The sequence below is a fragment of the Spodoptera frugiperda genome, chromosome 9, assembly GCF_023101765.2.
Source record: "Spodoptera frugiperda isolate SF20-4 chromosome 9, AGI-APGP_CSIRO_Sfru_2.0, whole genome shotgun sequence".
NCBI classification, from domain to species: domain Eukaryota; kingdom Metazoa; phylum Arthropoda; class Insecta; order Lepidoptera; family Noctuidae; genus Spodoptera; species Spodoptera frugiperda.
The window spans coordinates 7,836,203-7,858,335 of NC_064220.1; the positions used below are offsets into that span (position 1 = coordinate 7,836,203).

The 22,133-nt window shown below is 37.9% G+C and overlaps 1 protein-coding gene across 1 annotated transcript; it reads right to left on the reverse strand.

Annotated features, from left to right (window-relative positions):
* Nucleotides 1–3,932: 3,932 nt before the first annotated feature.
* Nucleotides 3,933–21,578, reverse strand: LOC118271415 (hemicentin-2). The gene is made up of 25 exons (XM_035587504.2): nucleotides 21,320–21,578; nucleotides 18,339–18,568; nucleotides 17,782–17,904; nucleotides 17,245–17,334; nucleotides 15,269–15,403; nucleotides 14,852–15,017; nucleotides 13,927–14,105; nucleotides 13,510–13,591; nucleotides 12,956–13,122; nucleotides 12,480–12,651; nucleotides 11,768–12,016; nucleotides 11,610–11,682; nucleotides 11,064–11,254; nucleotides 10,211–10,382; nucleotides 9,260–9,354; nucleotides 8,959–9,109; nucleotides 8,478–8,602; nucleotides 7,954–8,097; nucleotides 7,032–7,169; nucleotides 6,811–6,920; nucleotides 6,503–6,739; nucleotides 6,168–6,318; nucleotides 5,066–5,751; nucleotides 4,784–4,957; nucleotides 3,933–4,581 (listed from the first exon to the last, which is right to left on the reverse strand). The coding sequence occupies exons 1-25, from the start codon at nucleotides 21,552–21,554 to the stop codon at nucleotides 4,300–4,302; spliced, it is 4,557 nt and encodes a 1,518-aa protein (XP_035443397.2). The 5' UTR covers nucleotides 21,555–21,578; the 3' UTR covers nucleotides 3,933–4,299.
* Nucleotides 21,579–22,133: the final 555 nt, after the last annotated feature.

Genomic DNA, 22,133 nt, shown 5'->3' on the forward strand with positions numbered 1-22,133 from the left:
CCGTTTAACCAATAAGGCTGCACAGGGGACGGAAGCTTAAAAATGGAGTAACTTTTCCCATTTTCCTAACATTTCCCTTTACTGCTTTGCCCCCAAAGGGTTTTAGCGTGATAAAAAGTATATTATAACCTGCCCAGGCGTATGAAGAATAATTGTACCAAGTTTCGTTAAAATCCGTCGAGTAGTTTTTGTTTCTATAAAGAACATACAGACAGACAGACAAAACATTTTACTGAATGGATTTTTGGCATCAGAATCGATCACTAATCACTCCCTAATAGTTATTGCAATTCAATCAAATATATTGTATCTACAGAATTGACCTCTCTATAGAATTCTTATACGTATAGATGAGATTTAAATTTTTAGATTTTTATTTAATTGTTGAATATTGCAATGAAAAAAATGTTTATTTCCGAAAAGCCACAAAGGTTGAACACGGGTTGTATCATATTCTGATAAACAGGTCATTGTCATGCTATGGTACTAATGGTACAACGAGGAAGTAATCTTCCTCATTAAAAATACAACTTTATTGCATCGGAATAGAGACTATCAAGCAAGATCGACCGACACTCCTGTGTAGTCGTTTACGCTTCTTGATCATAATTAGCTAATAATCATTAGCATAAACTCGTCATATACTAGGAATCTAGCAGGATCCTATGTCCTATAAATGTCAAAAAATTAGCATTTTGCTTTAACAAAATATTTAATCTTGTGAAGATTATAACAAAAATGTCACAAATACATATAACTTTGTCGATAAAGTCAGCCAAATTAGTTATTAGACAGATATATAAATAAAGAAAGGGAGACAGACGCTTTCTTTATTTTTATCTTGTCTTATCTTACATCATTTCCACCTACTATTAACTTTTTTATGGTATAAGCCTGTAAATGAGCAGACGGATACCATTATAATTGTCACATGTCTTGTATGATTGGTCAATAAAAAAATTATTAAATGCTTGGGCAATGTCAAGTGGATTATTAATTGTTCTATTCTCTAAGTCAATCGAGTTTATATTTTCTCTTGGTTCTTTAGTGTTGCGTTTGTTTATAATATTCCAAGTGGCCTTGGACTTGTTTTTCGCGGTATTAATAATATGACTTTTTTTTTTATTTTATTTTTTTATTAATGTTTAATTTGCACCGGGCACGATGCACCAAGAACACACAATAAGAAAAAATAAAAAAAGAATAAAAATGACATAAAAAAAAAAATAACAAAAAAATAAAAAAAAGAATCAAAATGACATAAAAAAAAATAACAAAAAATAACATAAAAAAATTCCAAAAAAATAACATAAAAGTAAAAACTAAAACATATAAAACAAAAAACAAGGTGGCAACGTGCCCAATCCAAAAGGGTTGCCACCTCAGTATGAGCTGGGCACCGAAGTACCCAGCACTGGTTTTCAGTTGGCACCCTTTGCAGTGACCCACGGACGGAGACAACATAAACTATGGCGACAGAGGGTAACACAATAAAATAAATTAAATAAAATAAAAAGGCAAATATTAGAATAAACATGCATACATATACATATTTTAATTACATATATAAGTTATAGATTATAGTGTTTTTACGACAAGTCGGGAAGAAAAATAAAAATAATATTGATAATATTGTGGGTAGGCGGGTGGTCGCGGGGTAGCCCCGCAGCATGACAATGTAAAAGTAACTGTAGACGCATTGTCGGCATCACCCCAGAGAGAACAATAATTATCCAGGCTATGTAGGTGTTTAGATAATAGTGCGTGGAGGAGTGAGTGTAGGAAGTATTGGCGTGACACAAGGGAAGTATTTGGTCGACACACCAGCAGCTACCGCAACCAACAAGGGATTCAAAAGGTAAGTAAAATATCCTCATTTTGTCCCATATTGTTGCTACATACTACATTACTATTATTATATATTTTGAGTTTTTTGAGTCATGCGTATTATAAATTTGCAGATGACAGCACAGTTGTTGAAAGGTATGTGTCCGATGCGCGGACTAGTGGAACACAGATCCAGTCTCTAAGAGAATCCATGGTCGAACCGTTCGATCTCGTCCTTGAAGGCGGTCTCCGATTGGGGTGACGCCAACTTGGTCAGGTTCAACGCTACCAAAACCCAGGCGTGTCTATTCTCTGTCAAACGGAGTCAATTTCCGCTGGCTCCTACTTTCCGAAATGTATCCGTTCCAATATCGGAACATCTAGAGCTTCTGGGCGTAACTCTATCGCCAACGCTAAACTTCGGCTCTTATATAGAGTCGAAGGCGCATCTGGCTGGTAGGAAGTTGGGTATCCTCTCGAAGGTGAGACGGTACTTCACACCGAAACAACTGCTGAGCCTGTACCAAGCGCAGGTTCGGTCATGTATGGAGTACTGTTCTCACCTTTGGGACGGTTCGGCTAAATACCAGCTGGATGCGCTCGACCACATTGAAAGGTGTGCCAAGAAACTCATCAATGATGATGCGCTTGTGGAGGCCCGGCTTCAAAGCCTTGAACACAGGCGCAAGGTCGCAAGCCTTTCCGTTTATTACCGGATACATTTTGGAGAGTGTGCAGGGGAATTGCACAACTTAATTCCTCCTAGTCCTTTCCATCATCGAACCACAAGACAATCGGCGAGGCGTCACCGTTTCATGGTGGATATCCCACCCACATGCACGAAGCGCTTCGCTTCAAGCTTCCTAGCGGACTGCTAGGGAGTGGAACTCCTTGCCGGAGTCTGTGTTTCCTGATGGGTATAACCTGGGTGTCTTCAAGGCCCGAGTGAATAGGTTACTTATGGGCAGACATGCTCCACCGTAGGCCGCATCATCACTTACCATCAGGCGAGATAGCGGCCAAACGTCGGCCCATTTAACATAAAAAAAAGTTTTAAGACTGATTGTACTGTTATTTAGTATTTTGATACAAATTGATTAAATTGATTTGATTATATTTTATAAATACATAAGAGTAAAGCTGCTATATCCTCAAAAAAAATAAAACTATGTAACGAAAAACTGCTAAGTAATTATTTTTATTGTTTTTCTGAACTGTGTCTTAGTTATTCTGCAATTAAAACTAACAAATGTCTGGAATCATTACAGAAACCAACGGGATTTTCAGAATCTTGATATATAAAAAGAATAAAATATTATACAGTTTTTACTCTCTCTTGTAAACTATGCCAAAATGGATTTGGCAGGTTAGCGAATTAGGCCGACGTTTGTTCACTGCACCGCAGACACAGCACAAAATATGATGAACGGAACTAAGAGTCCCGAATGTGCTCTCTTAGAAATCATTGTGCGTACTAACGATTGTTGTAGCGAACAAATGCTTAAAATGTGTTTTTTGACAACGACAATGACCTAATGATTACGGAGTTCAGTAGCTTCTTTAATCTATATTCTAATATTTCTGTAAAAACCCACACGTTCGTTATCTTAGGTTTTTCCAGTAAATCTAATTGCCTTATCGACGAGTATTTCAAAAAATTATTACAACGAAAGAAGCGGACATTAGTCTCACATTTCTTTCGTAGTCTGGTCATTCTAACTTTCCGGGTCGGGTTGCCTCATACCTGCTCTCTTTTTCAATATTTAGCGCATCTTTGTCACATATTTTAAGATATGCCAAATGAATTGCGGTAAAAGTTCGGAATTTACGATAGTCGCAAAACTATTAGGACTATTATTGGTTGATCTTAGGAAAATAAACTGACTACGGGTGCCGATTGAACCAGGTTAAGCTGACATACTTGTTATATAGCACATAATATACGTGAATAGCTATACCCCTTCTACAAATTAGTATAAATAACTGAACATTAGAACAAGTTGTTTAATACTTTGATTGCCAAATAATCAGTTGAAGGTAAATCTTGCTCTAGCGCCGGTAATTTTTGCCACCATGGTGTTTAACGTGTTAAATAAAACGTGTTATTTTCGCAAACACTTATTTATTAAAACTGAAAACAATCATACAAAAAAATATTCAGAAGTAGTTCCACAAACATAATTATTTAAATACCCGAAGAATAAATTATCCTCCATAGGACTATCGGTACAAAGAGTCTAATGTCATTTATAAAGAAAACTTGGAAGGGACAGTCAAGGGTTACTACGCTGATAGCTGATTGATGAGAACGTCGCACAACGAAACATTATAATTATAAAACAAAATCATTTAGTCACAGGATAATAATCAAATATTTGCGCTCAACCCTATAATTAAGTACATTACAAACTACTATACGTATAACATAATTAAATTTCATAAATACTGCTTTAATATTATTTCTAAAATTCATTACATAATCAAATAAGTATCGGGAGTCAAACTGGCATCGAAGAGGACTCGTTTCATGCTGGTGATAGGACGGGTGTATCCGAAGACTTCTTCGAATTCTTTCATGTTACAGCAATACGTGTAGCCGCTGTCTACATCGTCCCATTTTGGGCCCTCCATCCAGTTAATATTATTACAAATATCATAACACAGAACATGCTTAATTGCTTCTTCTTGAGTTAATTCTGGTATATTCACTTGTATTATTGCAATTGATGAATCTGTAGCTCGATCTTGAACCACCTGGAACAGTAATGCAGTTGAGTACGTTAGCTACCTCGTTGATTTCCAAGCAAGATTGCTTGGTCACTTTATAATTCAAGTAATTACTAATTTAGAATTTGGAACTGTGCAGGTTTTAGCAGGCTCAATACATGGACCACATATGGATGGAATATCCATTCGAGGATGAAACATCATGACTGTTGGTTATTTATGCACTTACCTTCCACAAGTATCGTGGAATTTTTTGGTGTCTGTCTCGGCCATTGTTAATTTCAATATCTACCGTTGTTGTCGTTTTGGCGTGATTTACGTTTGACGTGCCTGTAAACACGGTCAGGTCACGACCGGCTTTTTTTGCCAACTGCCTTACCAATGCTTCCAATTTGTCCCAATTCTGAAAATAATATATTTTTTTTATAACAACCAGTCGCAATCACGCGACTGACGTGGACGGTATCCTGGCTTTCTATCTTTACGTTTTATTAACGAATACTCAACTCACCGTTGAATTACAGGAGCTCCAATGTGGAACAACATTTTTATACTCGAAAGACGCTGTCACTGGTATACCGGGAGGCAAATCCCGTGGATTGACAAGTTGTCTTCTTCCAAAGCAGCAAGACATAGAACGTAATCCTCTTCCCAAAGCTATACCGACATCATACAGTTGCCTTCTACAATTGTACAACTCCTCAAACTCTTCAGCAGGTATATCAGAAGAGCTGTACCATTGAGAGGTTGAAGAAACATTTGTATGCTGATGAGACAATTTATGCTCTGTGTACAAAGGAACATCATTCTTTTTGTCAAAACAGACACTATATACCTCCATGAAAAAATTACCCTGTGCCCAAAACCCTACTTTCATATATTCTGTATTATCACCAAAACATTCTTTTTCTGTTTTTTCCAAGTCAGGTCTCACTTCATTATTACATTGTAAATCTGCAAAATTGTAAGGCTTTCCGGCTATTTTTACTATGTTATCTCGTTCACAAGTTACCATAGTGTTGGAATATAGTGAGAGTTCCGGGTTGACGAATCCTGAAGGGCATCTCATATAAAAGTAACCTTTATTTGGTATTATCATGTATTTTTCTTTTATCGGGAAAACAGACCACCCACCAGATGATGAAAACATAATGGGATGTTTTCCTACGAAAGACTGTTTTATGTCCAATATGCAATCTGTAAAAAATATTTACAATGTCTTTAGCATGTCGTTAAATAATAATATCAAATAGATATTTTGAAGAAAGCGAGTGATCGCTGAATGTACTATGAGTACTCGGTTTGTGTAATTAGTTTAATTTTCTGAGTTAAAAAACGTATGTAAAAAACTCTTAGGGTGCGTTTCTACAGAAGCGGATCCGCGTGGAGTCGAGCGGAGCCAAGCTAACACATTATCCACTGAATCAGAGCGGAGATGAGACGAGTATTTTGTGCAATGTGATTGGTAGTTTTTTATAAGTCTCTGCTCGACTTTGTGCTGCTCGGCTTCTGTGGAAACGCAGTCATAGCCAAAATTCGGGGATGACCCTATTTATAATTATGGTTGAAGACCTAGATAAAAAAGGACAGAAAAAACCAAACGCAGATCCTACCTCGGGACGTGACGTTAAAGGATCGACGTATGCTGCCAAACTTATTGCTGACCTCACATTCGTAAATTCCTGTAGCACCTAACTTCATTCCTAATATCAAGGACATGTCAGTATTATCCATAGCCACGCCGTCGTGAGTCCACGTTGCGTGCTGTAAATGAACCATATTTGTTCAAGCGTAGTAAGAAAAAAATATATCAAAAGAGCAGTGTACATAATCTGCTTGATTAGTAGCCAGATTTCCAGAGACATTGTAGGTATAATAATAATTATTGTTATAATAATTATGATTGATTTATGCCAAGACAAGATTTATGTACATTATAGGTACTTACCGTAGGACTCGGTTCACCATAAGCTTGGCAATTAAGTGACTCGGGTGTTGATTCCTGAACAAATTCTATTTCTTCTTCTACTTCGGTACTGAATATCGGTTTAAATCCAACCACTAGTTTAGTGGCTATAGATTGTGTTTTGAGGAAATTGGACACACGGCAAGTATACACTCCATCATCACCTCGAGTTGCTCTGAATAAATATATATCATCTCGTTCTATCCGCTTTTTTCCGTCCTGTAAACACAAAAATATACTGACGTCACTGATGATAAATTGTTAAAAGTCACTTGAATAATGCTAATTACCTTAAACCAACGCAATTGATCCGTGGCCGTATGTGGTATATCACATTTGATATCAATTGTTTCACCTTCCTTTACATATAAAGTCTTTGAGGGTACCACAGTTAATAAATCTAAAAAAAAAATATGGACATGTCATACTTCTCTGTTTCATAAAGTGCGAAATTTGTTTATTAGTTCTTTATGAGGTTTACAAAACACATTTATACCAAATATTTTCTTACCTTTTACAATCACTTCGTAATAGTCACTATCTTTACCAACAGAATTTTCTGCCAGGCAGACGTATGTACCTTCTGCAGCACGGTCTATGTTTTTGATTAGCAAAGTACCATCGGCTTCCATGTCATACCAATCAGACCCTGAAAAATTAAGCAAGACATATCAATATATATATATATATATATATAATATAAGTTCTTGTTTGTGCCTAACTGGTGGGTTGAATAGTTAAATTAATGTTGATACACCTAGTTGCTCAATCATTTGGTCGGGAAAATTTGAGTCATCTAGAGTGTTTTTCAGGGAATTTTGGGCATTGGCAATTTTATAGATATTGATGTGCTTTTTCTGAATTTCCATTTTGCTACATCGTACGTATGACACACATGTCAGTTTCAGAAATCTGGAGCCTAATAATAGTTATTTTTACTAGATCTCCTTACCGACGCATTTTACGAGAAAAGCAATATAACAAATATATGTTGTCCTAAAATTTATGTTGAAACTGTTTATTTTGTAATATTTGTAAGTTTAAATTCTATAAAATTACCAATTTTCAAAATTCCTCTTATAACTAATAAACCACTGCTCTATAATATCTTCTATTTTTTCTATTTTTCGATGTGTTTAATAATTTTTATTCATTAAAATTAGGCCTGATGCATGATTGCCCGATTAGTGTAGTATCGGTGCGACCGGCTTGATTCAATCGCAGATTTAAATCCCCTAGCCGCCCGACTGGAGATTATTTGAGAAAAGTGCTACTAGTTTCAAGGCACGCCGGGACATTTATTCACAATCGGCTTGCATAGCATAATGACGTTGCCCCAAGTAGAGATTTTCTAGATGAGCAGTTCCCTTTAGTTAGTCATATTTTGTATAATTCATTGATATGGTATTTGTTGTACAGTTAATATTAGTTACCCATTGCTAAGTTTAGACCATGTTTCTGCCAAGTAATGGTAGGTGTGGGGCTGCCGGTAGCTTTGCATTGAATCCTAAGCAACATGTCTCCATCAACCGCTTCAAACAATTTACTTGGATACACATTTTCTATAACTGGTGGTGCTGAAAATATAAGTGATATTTTGTATTTAGTAATTTAGTCTCAATTACCATAAATTCACAAGAAAACATTTTCAAGGTCACATATTTTTTGAGGCGAAGTCGTACAAAAAAAAAACAAACAGCAATATGGTATTTTATTTTAAATACAGTCCATTCCCCACTTATAGTTTTCGTAATAAGCCTATACCAAAATATGACAAATCAATTGTCTAATTATTGGTTTGTAATCATTTGTAATAGTCAATAAATTGGTGTAGAAATTAAACAATTTTTTAAGCCAACTTTAAGAAATGACATTTTACAACCATAAGAAATAATCAGAAACTGATATGGGAAACGTTATAAAAAGGAATTGGGAAAATATTCAATGGACTACATACCTACTACTTTGACTTCGTAAGTTATACTCGCTGATCCACTAATTGCATTTTCAGCGAGGCAAGTGTAAAAACCTTGTTGGTTCAGCTGCAGTCTCTGTAGCGCCAGTGAAGGATGTTTAGGAGACCTAGTGGAAAAAAAATCAACTGTAACTGTTATAATTCAAACGAAAAATGTTTTCTTTGCAACGTTTGACTCGTATTTTTAAGGTTTTAATACCCTATATTCCCATACCGTGAAACGAAGAGTAAAAAATGTTTAGCTTCGCTACATCGTGAAGAAGTGAAAAAAAGGATAGTTATATTTTATACAGCTCAGGAATTAAAAACATGTACACATCTACCTGTTCGTGGCCATTTGACCTGACGCTGATTAGATAAAAACTCCACATGAATAAGAAATACCTATAGATACCACCACACCTCGAACCCAGAATTAGAACCATTTTGTGACTGAAATCTCATCATTTCCCGAAATACTTACGTAACATCTGTACCAGGAGCCCCACGAGTTTTATGGAAAGTCCATTTTATGTCTGGTTTGGGGTACCCATCAGCTCTACAGTTTAACAACTGTCCACTACCAACCAAGGTCTCTATTACATCAGATTCTGGTTTCTCAATGGATACTGGAACTGCGTAAACAAACCAAAGCTCAATCAGGATTAATTAGGTTTCAGACGTTTTAATTAAAGGGTTGATATCAATAACGAAGAGACTTTGATATTCCAAAAAAGAGGTAACAAATCCACCGTTTTTTTTTTAATAGATATTATATCACTTACCATACACTTGTAGGAAAACATTGCGTTCATCTTTCCCAAGCTTATTTTCTGCATGGCACGCATAATTTCCAGTGTCATCTAATGTGGTTTTAATTCTGAAAATTCGTATTTTTTATTATTAATATAATACAAGATGATTTGTTCATCATCATTAGTCTGTAACTGTAAGCGATTTTTCTCCACATTTTTTTCCCAGAATATGTTTAAGTTTAAGTTTATTCATAAATCTAGATGAGTTGAAAGTTCTGAGCCTGTAGCCAAATGCCACTTTAGCGCTTCTCTACCGATAGAGTAATATGCAATGTTTGGGAATGACACAGACGAGAGTCAAAGTTTACGTTAATCCCAAATAATTTAGTTTTCTACTCTATATTTTAACAAGCAAAAAGTGGCATTTGGCTAGGGGTGCAGAATAAAACTGGAAAAAAAATCGTAGCATTTACGGCTTGTGAAAACCATATAAGCATAACTGATATCCACATCTGCTTACGTTTTTGGAAATAAATGACGTTATGTTATGTATGCTGAGCAACATTGAATTGATTACAAAAAAATGTACGATACGAATAACCTCACAGCGACATTTGCGTAATTACCATGATAATAAAGTATAACAATAAGAGATAAAGAAAATAACTATTTAATCAGAAGAAACTACTCTCATTATTATATTTTTTTTTGCATCTGCCACCGAACATACATTACACACTACTCTTTGGAATACCACATTTTGGCATATTTAGCAGGGTTTTAGATTTTACAACATAACTAACTTATAACATAACAATTAGAAAGTGGGATATGACATATATAGTAAACGAAATGAGTAGCAGCCAAATCACCTGATGGTAAGTGTTCGCCGTCGTCAATGGCCACTCGCAATACTAGAGGAGTTACAAGGACTTGTTGTAGTGTACGCCCTTGTTTTGCATGTATTCATGTGATACTTACATTAGACTGTAATCAGCAGTAATTTGAGTTCTCGTAGTACTTGTTACATTGATTCCATTGAAAGTCCAGTATACCGTCGGCGCTGGCACTCCATCCACGTCACATGTCAACTTCGCTTCATCGCCATCCACAATCTTCATTTCCTTTACATCGCTTTTTATGTGTGGTGGATCTGAAAAATGCATAGTAGGTCGATTATAGTTATTACTAATAACTTTTCCTACTTCGGCTTGATGGTTATAATACTTTTGTCGAAATGCCAAACACGATATTAAAATAACGAGACTTCAGTGTGGGAGAGCCATGCTTCGGCACGAATAGGCCGGCTCGACCGGAGTGATACCACGACCTCACATTTAGATCAAAATTGTTCAACGGGCCTCTGCGAGTTGGCTTCGGCCCCTCGTACGCCTTCCAAAGGTCCGGGACCCTGTGGTCCCGAGATTATGTAAAGAACAGACATAATAATAATAATAAATATTTATTTCAGAACAAATGTCCATACAGAAATTATACACACAAAAATTAAAAGAAAACCGACGTGAAACAACGCTTGCGTTGTGTTTCGTTGTGTGAGTGAGGTTACCGGAGGCCCAATTCCTCCCTTCCCAATCTTCCCAATCCCCAATTCCCGAACAACAATCCTTAAATTTCTAACCCCCAAAAAGCCGGCAACGCACTTGTAACGCCTCTGGTGCTTCAAGTGTCCATGGGCGGCGGCATTGCTTACTATCAAGTGATACGTCGGCTCGATTACCGGCGTGTTTAATAAAAAAAAAACATTCCTACAATGATCAAGGTAGGAAGCCGGAAGAACAAAGAGTGAAGATATAAAAATCATGTTCATGCTTACATTCTACTGTGACGTCCATATTGTGATTATCTGATCCCAAGACGTTGATCGCTGTGCATATGTACAGGCCAGTTTGGTCTCTTTGAGCATTTTTCAACTGTATGGTCTCTCCAGTTTGTTTCAAATATTTTTTTATACCCGGAGCTCGGAAGGACCAGGTTATAGTCGGTTTCGGGATCCCCTTAAGAAGTCTATAAAAATAAAGTTTAGAAATTTAAATTAGTCATAAAGTTAGCAAATATAGTAGAATTAAAATTATAGTGAGATAATATTCAAAATGATGTTTAACAATCATAGATATCCTGACATACCTATAATTATAGTGCCAAAATTACCAAAATATCGAATATGGTAAAGCTCATTCTGGTATTATGTGTCCCGCGCATTTCCTGCTATTTAAAAAAAATAAAGGAGTGTGCAACCAACCAGGGAGTTTCATTGACGTATATCATTTCCCAATTTCCTGCGCAACTACGTGTCAAGTTCTTACAGAAGGCTATTAATCAGGCGATCAGGCCGGTTTAATCGAGTTATGTATGTACTTACCTACAAGATAATTCGCCATTTGTTTTCTCTGTGACACGGATTTCGGCAACTGACTTATCGATAACGGGTTTTTCTGAAATAAACATTTCCTAGATTATGCAAGCAACTAATCCACATTCCTATTTATTCTATCGTATAGTAGTGTTTAATTGACTTACCTACACCAAATATTTCAACGTTGGAATAAAATACTTTCCTCTCTTTATCATTTCTTGCTTCACACATGAACTTTCCTTCCATGCCTGGTTGCATGTCTTTCAAGGTCACCACTGTCTGATCTTTGGATATCTCAATACGGCTGCTACTAGACAAAGGTTTTGCATCTTTATACCATTTTATGGTCGCCGATGGGTAAGCATCTACTTTGCACACAAGTTTACCTTCTTTGGCATATTGTATACGAATATCTACAAAGAAAAAAATAATTTAGAGAGGGTGCTTGCTATTGCGTACTACTGTAGTGGTGTCATGACTTTGCTTATAGTAGAAATTGGAGTCCAGGTATTTATTTTGGTTTTACCCAACACAGACTGCTCGAGTAATGACCCAGACACGGTAATCACACCTACACCTGTGCTATAAGGTGTACCTATGTGTATGTACTCTTTAAACAAAACATTATACATTGACCGAAAATTTAGCTTTCCTCGGTGCATTCATAACATTCGCATAAATCGGCTTGTAATTCGCTCCGATTGCAACAATTGTACTCATGCAATTTTCTAAACTTAAATTAATTAGTATTTAACCTAGTATAAACTATTCTCCATTATGAAGTGCAATAAACATTGACTATTTCCAGAACTATTATAGCGTGATCCCACTGCAACCTAAACACCACCACACAAATATTTTCTAATTTTAACTTACCTTTAGGAGAATCAATAACATCAAAATAGAATTTCCTCTTTGCCATTACTTCTACGCCTTTAATGTCGCTTCCTTTGTGATTGCTGGCTTTACATTGGTAGGTAGTATTCTTGTTTGCGTTGTTTATTTTTAATACACTGACATAGTCATAGGGTAATTCGACTATGTTCGTCTGCAAAATATCATAATGTTGTAAAAGAAAGATATTAACGAAATGAATATTATTATTGCCCGAATACTCAAACGCTACTCAATTTTAAGTTGTACTTAAATATCGTGCTATCATTGTCATTTTATAAAGAGTTGATTGTGATAGAACTACATTTCATAGCGTCTTAAAATTGAGTAGCGTTTGAGTATTCGGGCAAATGTCTTCTTTTGAAGTTGTTTAAATAAGACATCTGAACTGAGTTTGGTACAAGATCAAGCTAATAATAACATACAATTATATCGGGTGTTAATATACATATAATTACCTCAGCAGGCATCACAATTCCATAATCTCTATCTTGCCATATTATTTCTGGTTCAGGGTAAGCGTGAACTTTACAAGTCAGTTCTAACGGATCATCAATGTATAGGGTTATTAACGAGTCACCATCAATCGTTACTACTGGTGCTGTTTCAACTTTTACCTCGGGATCTAAAAAGGGAAAGACAATATTAACAAGGGGTCTCGGGTTCGATTCTCGGGTCGGGCAAAGTATTGCTGGGGTATTTTCTGATAATAGGCGTAACGGTGCTTTTTTTATTTAATTTCTCATCACAATCTCTTCTGAATAGTCGTTATGTACAAGATAAGCTTGTATATATAACGTAATTTGTATAAACTATCTGTCATATAAGTTTATCGGGTACTTGTATAAAAATGGTAAAACCCACGCTTAATAATACACACACAAATAAATAAATTACTGTTGTAAATATTTTAGAACGTTAACTGTCAGATAATTGTTTTCGTAAGTTGATATTCGAGAATGATCATTAATTCATTACAATTATTGATTTCAAATTAAGAAAAATGTTTTACCTGTGGCCATATCTTGCCTCGATATTGGTGTTGGACTTCTTCTCGTCACTGGCGTTTTAGTTTCAATGTCATATCCATTTATCTATAAGAAAAGAACACGTATAATATGGGCTCTATGCGGATAAACCCGAGCGGCATTGTTTATTTTTTGAGACCACGAAAATAAATATATTTTTAACAAATATAACTTAGGTACTGAAGCGATTCTGACGATATTTGTTACAGCCGTAGAATATACTTCGGAAAGAGTATTTCAAAAGCCCAAATTCTGCCAAAAGTCTTTATTCTACGCGGACGAAGTCGCGGGCAACAGTCAGACAGTAATAATAACACAATACTTGAAGATTGGTCTATATCTAGACGGTTTTGGAACAGCGAACTGTTTAGGATCCCTCAAAATTTAATTAATTTACTTACAGTCACATGAAACATAGTAGACGGTGGGCTAAATGATGGTGTCACGTAGAATTGCGATTTTTCATCGACTAGTTCTAATTTTAGTTCCTCGATAACTTCACCCTTCATTCCAAGTATTTTAACTGTCTCAAGTTTGACTCCTGTCCCGAGTAACTTGACACCCATGTAAACATTCCCTTCTGCAAAAAATAACAACTTTCGTAACATCAGCATAACCTTTAGTCATATCTCGTGGTCGCAAACTTTTTTAAGGGGGAAAATCATCCAATGGCTTCTCCCGCCTTGGGTGAGGTGAAAAGGAGTGACATACTCTTGCTGACTAAAAACCACCCCGTTCCTACTCATGCTCTTCAAGCCAAACTAAAAGTCAAAGTCAAGTTTATTTATTTCAAATAGCTGGTCTATTTGAAATAAATAATTTAGGCACTTTTGAACGTCAAAACAAATATAACAATTTTAATAACGTCTGTCTGTCGGTCAGTCTTCTAGTGAAGCTATTTGCTCGTTCCAAAGTGTAGATTCCTATGGAGAAGAACGAGCAAGAAACTCCATAGGTTACTCTTTTTCAATCAGATTCACAATACAATTCTTGGTTACATTGTGCCAGAGTTATCGGCAGACTGGGGTTAAATTACGAATTACCAGCCAAACCAATAAAGGTGGTATTTTAAAAGTGATTTTATATTAAAAGATGGACTAACTAATTGACTAATTCGCTGTTAGCGTGCAGAAGATAATTATTGTACCTGGAAAACTAAAACTTATATGTATGTATGTTCATTGGGGAGTGTAAAGGAGCACTAAAAGTGGATTTTATTTAATTGTAACGGGAACTGTAAAAATGGGAAACATCTATTTGTAGGTGAGGATTCGCGGGCAAAATATAAGTATTACTAGGCTAGTGTAATATAAAATGTATACAAACTTGGCGGCGGTCTTGTAACGATGTCTTTGCTGGATTTTGGTTTAAATACATTGAACCCGAGTTGAAAATTTATTGTGCTTTTTGCACTCAGAACTGCGTGCGTTTCGGACATACTTCCGACCGTCACGACGTGTTTTCCTGGCTTCGCACCCGTCACCTTCGCCGCCTGATAAAGGATTCAAAATAGACTTAGCTACTGTTTCACCACCTTCATACAAATGCCCGATAAGCTGAACTGCATGCAAATTACGTTCTGATTGTTTTCTGGTGTATGCTAATTTTTGTTTTATATTTTTTTAATAATACGCTATAGAATGACTGAAATACTAAGTTAGAGAACAAGGTATGATTTAAATTATAATTCTAATAATAAAAATGAAATCTTATAAATACTAGATAATTGCGAAGAAAACTTACCGCCATTTCGGCTTTTCCTGATATTAAGTGTGTTGTTGTAGGCCGACTTCCATCGGGACCAATCACATCTCCGATTATAGGTGATTTCCCAGTTAAAGCTATCAGCACATCCCCAGTGTGTGCGTCGACATCATACTGAGAAAGATATTTTAATATTACGGTAAACGAGTAGACACAACGCAAGCTTTGTTTCACGTCGGTTTTCGGTGAGCCCGTGGTCTCACTCCGGTCAAGCCGACTCATTCGTGCCGAAGCATGGCTCTCCCAATGTTAACAAACATGTCAAAAAATCCTTGTTCTATAATTTCACAAGATTAAGAGCAGTTTAGTCGACGGTTAAACTTGCTTGTTGGTAAATATGCATGCGGTTTCACCCAATTAGTGTACAAGTAACATATACAATGATTGTGTGTTACTTGTACAAAAAGCAATATGAAGATATTTTTGTCCCTGGGGTAAGCTAGACCCGAAAATATGATAGATTCATAGTAAAATGACCAGGCAAAAATACGATTTGCTCTTTCGACGATAAAAACTACTGCTTCAGTTAACTAACTACAAATAAAGATAATTAAACTTATTATAAATCGATATTTTACGGCACGGTTTTTGTTTTGTTATTTATTTGCTCCCAAAGTTTATTTATTTATTTATTATCATAAGGCATGTCTACAGAATAAACACCAACATTAATGAAAAACAAGATGAAAACACAAAGTTGCGCTAAAATTACTAAGATAACAAAGACTGTGACGGTTTATAACAACTTTTAAGTGGTTTTACAATTTTGAACCCATACTGACAAAATTAATGATGAGATAGGACGATATCTTGTTTAATTTTAGTTGTACAATACCAAACATTGGTTTAAATCCCCCCCCTCGAAATGTGTATGGGAAGAACAACGACTAGACCCACGTTGAAATTAGTGTCAGTTGTCAAAGTCAAAATAATTTATTTCAATTAAACCGAGAAGACACTTTTGAGTGCTATAATTAAGATAAAAAGTGTTAGTCTGTCGGTCAGTCTAATGTCTAATGTGCAGTACACTACTTTATATTTTAAAACTTATACCTATGCTACGAATATGAGCACCTATGGTAGCTTTTTTTTTTTTTTTTTTTTTTTGAGGGGGAAAATCATCCAATGACTTCTCCCGCCTTGGGCGAGGCGAGAGGGAGTGTCAGACTCTTACTGACTAAAAACCACCCCGTTCCTTCTCCTGCTTTTCGAGCCGGAGCCCCGGTAAACCCGCTAGGTAGTCCGCAGCTCCGGATCAGGCATCAGCCCTACTGGGCCTCATCTATGGTGGTCTGATGGCTCTTTGAGGCGCGCGCGGAACGCGACGCGCCGCACGCACGGGTCTGGTTCTGTTCGGGCGATGAGCTACCCTTGCTCACCGTCCGCAGACCCGCACTTACGGTGGCCGGAGATCGTCACGCGATCCCCGACGCCCAGAGTGTCTCTCGCGACGGCTGGGGCGTGAGGAGGTTTGTTCCCTCACGCGCCCCGCCTCCTCCTTAGCTAGCATGACTGCTTCGCAGAAGGAGGAGACGGCATCCCAGTCCCTCTCGCTCCGCACCATGGCTTGAACCAGTGCCGGGCGCGAGAGGTCGCCGTCGCCGACCACATCCCTGAGGACTTGGCGGTGCTCAGCCCACGCAGGGCACACCGCCACTGTATGTTCTACAGTGTCCTCCGGGCGGTCCTCGCAGTGATGACACCCGGGCGTTTCCTCCCGCCCAATAAGGAACAGGAACCTACCGAAACTCCCATGTCCGGTAAGCACCTGCGTCAGGCGGTAGGTGAGGACGCCGTGGCGCCTCTCTAGCCACTCCTCAAAGAGGGGACTTACCGCTGCAATGACAGCGAGCCCAGCCTATGGTAGCTTTAGTAAACCGTAAAACATGATATTTAACATTTTTTTGCTATTTAGTTTGAAAGCCAAGTGATTATAAGTTAAGAAAAGTACTCACTGTAATTTTCTTGTCATAGCCAGGTGGCAATTTTGTATCGACAAGCTTGCTTCCTATGCCTGTAATGGATTCTTCAATATATTTCAATATCTGTAGAAAATGTAATATTATTAGTATACAAATAAAGTAAGACTGCCTCGTTGGTCAATTACTCGCAAGTGCGACAGCCAGACAAGGGGTCTCAAATTCGATTCCTGGGTCGGGCAAAGGATCACTGGGCTTTTTTTTCGGATTTTTGAAAATTTCTCAGTGGTAGCACGGAGTCTGGAAATGTGTCCGGTATACGGCAATAGGCTCACCACATAGGTATTAAATGGGACTTACAACATAAATTGTGAAAAGTGGGTGTACATTGCACCTCTGCCTACCCCATTGGGGATTAAAAGCGTGACGATATGTATGTACAAAGTAAAATTTATCCAAAAAACTACAAAAGTTGTTGTTTTATGCGCTCTTTCTCTCTTCAAGTTTTGAAGAGCCGGGTTTGCTAGTTATGATTAAAACTTTGCTCACTTATTGTAATAAAACAATACTTACATCTTTCACGTCGTCTTTCATCATATGGAAGACTTGACCCGACGTAGCCTCTGCCAATTGATGATACACTTCGTAATCAGCACCAGTTCTACCGTAGCATTCGCCAGTCAATATAAATACAATCTAAAAAAAATCTTGTCTTAATTAACATAAAGTCTTTGTATACTTCCTTTACATATGTACTTACTAGCTTCTGCTTGCGGCTTCGTCCGTGTTCCCGTGGGATAAAAAGCATATAATATACCCTATGTGTTATTCCAGATCAGAATCCAGCCCTGTTCCCAATTACATACCGATCCCTCCAGATGTTTTGACGTGAAGGAGTAACAAACAAACATACAAACTTTCACATTTATAATATTGGAACGACGCCGACGGTCACGATGTTCTCTTTCAATTTCTGAAATTCTCATCCTCGAAATAGTGACTCATCATTTATGCGGCAACCACTCACAACATCACTTTTTATCGCTCCGTCAAAAAACTAATTATTAAAAAGTATTTTTAACAATACATTGCACAAAAAAGGGGAAAATAAAAAAGAGCCATATAGCTACCTGACTCTGCATCTTTTGTGCAAGACTCTTGACCTGTCCAAATTTTGCAAAGTCCTTGGCTGATGCGTCAGTGAAAATGTACAAATATGAGTGGGGCATACTTCTTCGAAGTGCTAAGCTAATGCCTTCCATGGCATATTCCGGGCAATCACCTCCGTTATAAACATTTATTGAAGCCAAAGCACTTTTAAATGCCTCCCGATCCTTGGTGACGACACGTTCACGAGCGTCTAAAACAAAAGTTAAATAGTTCAAAGAATTTATGACTATAGAGCGAAAGACGGTGATTCCCAGACCTTCCTCAAAGTATAAAAACTGCACGGTTGGCGCGGTGGCTGGGCAACTAGCTGCCGTGCAACGTGTAGCGGGTTCGATTCCCGCACGGAGCAACTGTTGTTTCGGGTCTGGGTGTGATGTGTATGTGAACTTGTATGTTTGTAAACGCACCCACGACACCGGAGAAAATCCTAATGTGGGGCAAAGTTTTTTTTAAAAAAAAAAAAGTATTGAAACTGTTTTTTTTCTACATATGTTCGCTTGCCTCACCGAAAACCGACGTGAAACAACGCTTGCGTTGTGTTTCGTTGTGTGAGTGAGGTTACCGGAGGCCCAATTCCCCCCTTTCCAATCCCCGATTCCCCAAAATGCCGGTAACACACTTGTAACACCTCTGGTGTTTCAAGTGTCTTTAGGGAACAGCGAGTAAAGTTCCCTAAGCAAAGGAGGATCCTCCAAACAGGCGAGGTGATCGTGCCTGGCGGGCTTTCTGCCCAACTGTTGTTCGTTGGGATTTTCTATCCGTGTTATTTCACATGTAAACTTCATATGTGCGATGCAGGATATTTATGGCGTCATCCGTTGATTTGCTCGTCGTAGTCTATATGCGACTTCTGTCATCTGTCACTTGTCAATGTGTCGCCACATCACTCCCCGCCAAGACCGGAGGTCGATCCTGTTGAGACGGCTGTCGATGCTTGAGATGAGCGGTGCCAGAGCCAGTGTAGAATGTCCCTAGTTACAGTGAGTCGGAACTGTGCCGCTGAATGCCCAGTGAGTCAGGTGAGCGGTGCAGGGCGATACTCCAGTGAGTCGGAGTAGTGAAGCTCGCAGTGTCCCACGGTGAGTCGGGGAATAGATGCTGCGATGTAGGTGCGTAATGGCTGGCGTCTGCGTTGACGGGAGGAAGACGTCCTCAGACCGTGTGCAGAGAGTGCTGTGCCTAGACGCTGATGAGGCCGTAGGGAAGAACCAGGCTGCATATCTTCGATGTAGCGTGTGGTGGTCCCTGATGAGGCCGAGGATGCTGGTTGGTTGCGACTTGATTACCGCTCAGCGGAGAAGTGATGGGTGAGGGAGATGGCGATGAGGATGACGGTGCTGATCTGCTCCGTGAAGGTTCGTTTCAATCACGTCGGGGTCACCACTTTAGGGAACAACGAGTAAAGTTCCCTAAGCAAAGGAGGATCCTCCGACCAGGCGAGGTGATCGTGCCTGGCGGGCTTTCTGCCCAACTGTTGTTCGTTGGGATTTTCTATCCGTGTTATTTCACATGTAAACTTCATATGTGCGATGCAGGATATTTATGACGTCATCCGTTGATTTGCTCGTCGATAGTCTATGTGCTACTTCTGTCATCTGTCACTTGTCAATGTGTCGCCACATGTCCATAGGCGGCGGCGATTGCTTACCATCAGGTGATACGTCTGCTCGTGTTCCAGAAAAAAAAGTGTTATTTATATTTGTATAAATAATAAAAATATTTTTCCAGATGTGTTGTAATTGTAAATAATGTATGAGATCGATACGATCTGTAAGAGGGAATTTTGTTGATGCATTTTTTTTACGTTTGTTATAAAAGTAGCATTCACCTACCTAATAATAATAAAAAATTAGGTAAAGATTATGTTTTATATTGAAATCATTGTTTTTGAAATCTCGTATGTAGTATGACTGTACTGTAATGGGTGTACATTGTTCAGTGGCATTACATGCCATAATGTGCACCTCTGCCTACCCCTTCGGGGATTAAAGGCGTGACGATATGTAAGTATGTATTTGTATGTATGTATGTATATGTATGTATGCAGAAATGAATGGACTATAGTAACTTTCAAATTCATTATTATAATATAGACAATAGGAGTATAGAGGTATAATTTTGGAACTTTGACATCGTGTGTTTCGTTAAACCCGAAAGAACAAATTACATAATTACGTATTACATACATGCACGATGCGCAAAATAAAGTGACGGAACAGTTAAAAAAAAAGATAAATGGTTGTTTTTAGTAGACAGATGTTTCAAGAAGAACACAGACATCAAGAAGCTCTTTTTGCAACGCTATTTATGTTCTATGTTCCATTTATATGTAATCAATAAGACATATTATAATAGAATAGTTATATTGTGAAAACATGGGTAGGTATGCAACAAATATTTATGTTATGCAAGGTCTTAAAAATATACATGATGTAATTGGATCTGCAAGTTTTGCTATTCATAATGTAGAAAAAATATATTTTACAAAATTTTGTCTTAGTAGATCAAAATAATAGAAAATTAAAAAGATCAACTCTAGGAAGTATTTAAAACGAAAAACAAAAATTCCTTATAATAATTTCATAATAAAATAAAAAGAAAAGTTGATACATAGACATACATAACGTTATTGAACAGAAGTCAACATTATCAACATTAGCCAAAAAATGTGGCCATTTAAAATCCCACTACGTAAGAATGCATATATTTATCTATCGCTTCAAAAGATACAGGTCGTTATTTTGGTATGACAGTCATCATCAACAGCCAAAGCCTAAGCCTTAGTAGCCACTGCTGACCAAAGGCCTCTTGGCACATGGGGAAGGTTTGAGCAATAATCACCGCGCTTGCTCAATGCGGATTTCGAACTTATAACTAGAAATTATAAGCTCAGGTTTCCTCACAGTTTGACAGTTACAATAGTAAAATACAAAAGGCTTACCCGGATCATTGAACGTGACGATCACAAAATTTTCTATTTGCGATGCCTTCGAACTAAGCACTTTCTCAAATATAATGTTAACTTCTTCTTTCACTTGTCTTATTTCATCTGCCATAGAGCCCGTATCATCTATTACGAACGTTAAACTACTTTTGATCACAGCATCGTCCGCAGACACAGCACAAAATATGATGAACGGAACGAAGAGTCCCGAATGTGCTCTCTTAGAAATCATTTTGAGTACTAATGATTAATGTAGCGAGCTGATATTTATAAATCTAGTGTTATATGAAACCGACAATGACCTAACGATATAGAGTTCACCAGTTTCTACAATTAATAATAACCGTTCGGGATTCCCGCGCTGAATGTCGCCACACTAATTAAGATTAAAATTAAAAGTGTAGTTGCAACGGAACCATGTATACGAGTAACACAGGGTTTATTATGTCACGTAATCATGTCAATAAATCCCCGATTGGGTCGGCTTTTTTTAAGGGGGGGGAAATCATCCAATGCCTTCTCTCGCCATAGGCGAGGCAAGAGAGAGTGTCAGACTTTTACTGACTAAAAGCCACCCTTTTCCTACTCCTGCTTTTCGACCCGGAGCTCCGGTAATCCCGCTAGGTATTCCGCAGCTCCGGATCAGGCATCAGCCCTACTGGGGTACATCTGTGGTTGTCTGATGACTCTTTGTAGCACGCGCGGAACGCGACGCGCCGTACGCACGGATAAGGCTGGGGCGTGAGAAAGTTCGTTCCCTCACGCGCCCCGCCTTCTCCTTAGCCAGCTTGACTGCTTCGCAGAAGGAGAC

Bases quoted from the DNA above. Each gene is read 5' to 3' on its own strand.
- LOC118271415 (XM_035587504.2), bottom strand. From the start codon at position 21,554: ATGATTTCTAAGAGAGCACATTCGGGACTCTTCGTTCCGTTCATCATA. The intron at 9,355-10,210 runs GTAAGTATCACA...ACGAATTTTCAG, and splicing joins ACTGCTGATTACAGTCTAAT to AATTAAAACCACATTAGATG. The intron at 7,170-7,953 runs GTAACTAATATT...TTAATTTTTCAG, and splicing joins TGGTCTAAACTTAGCAATGG to GGTCTGATTGGTATGACATG.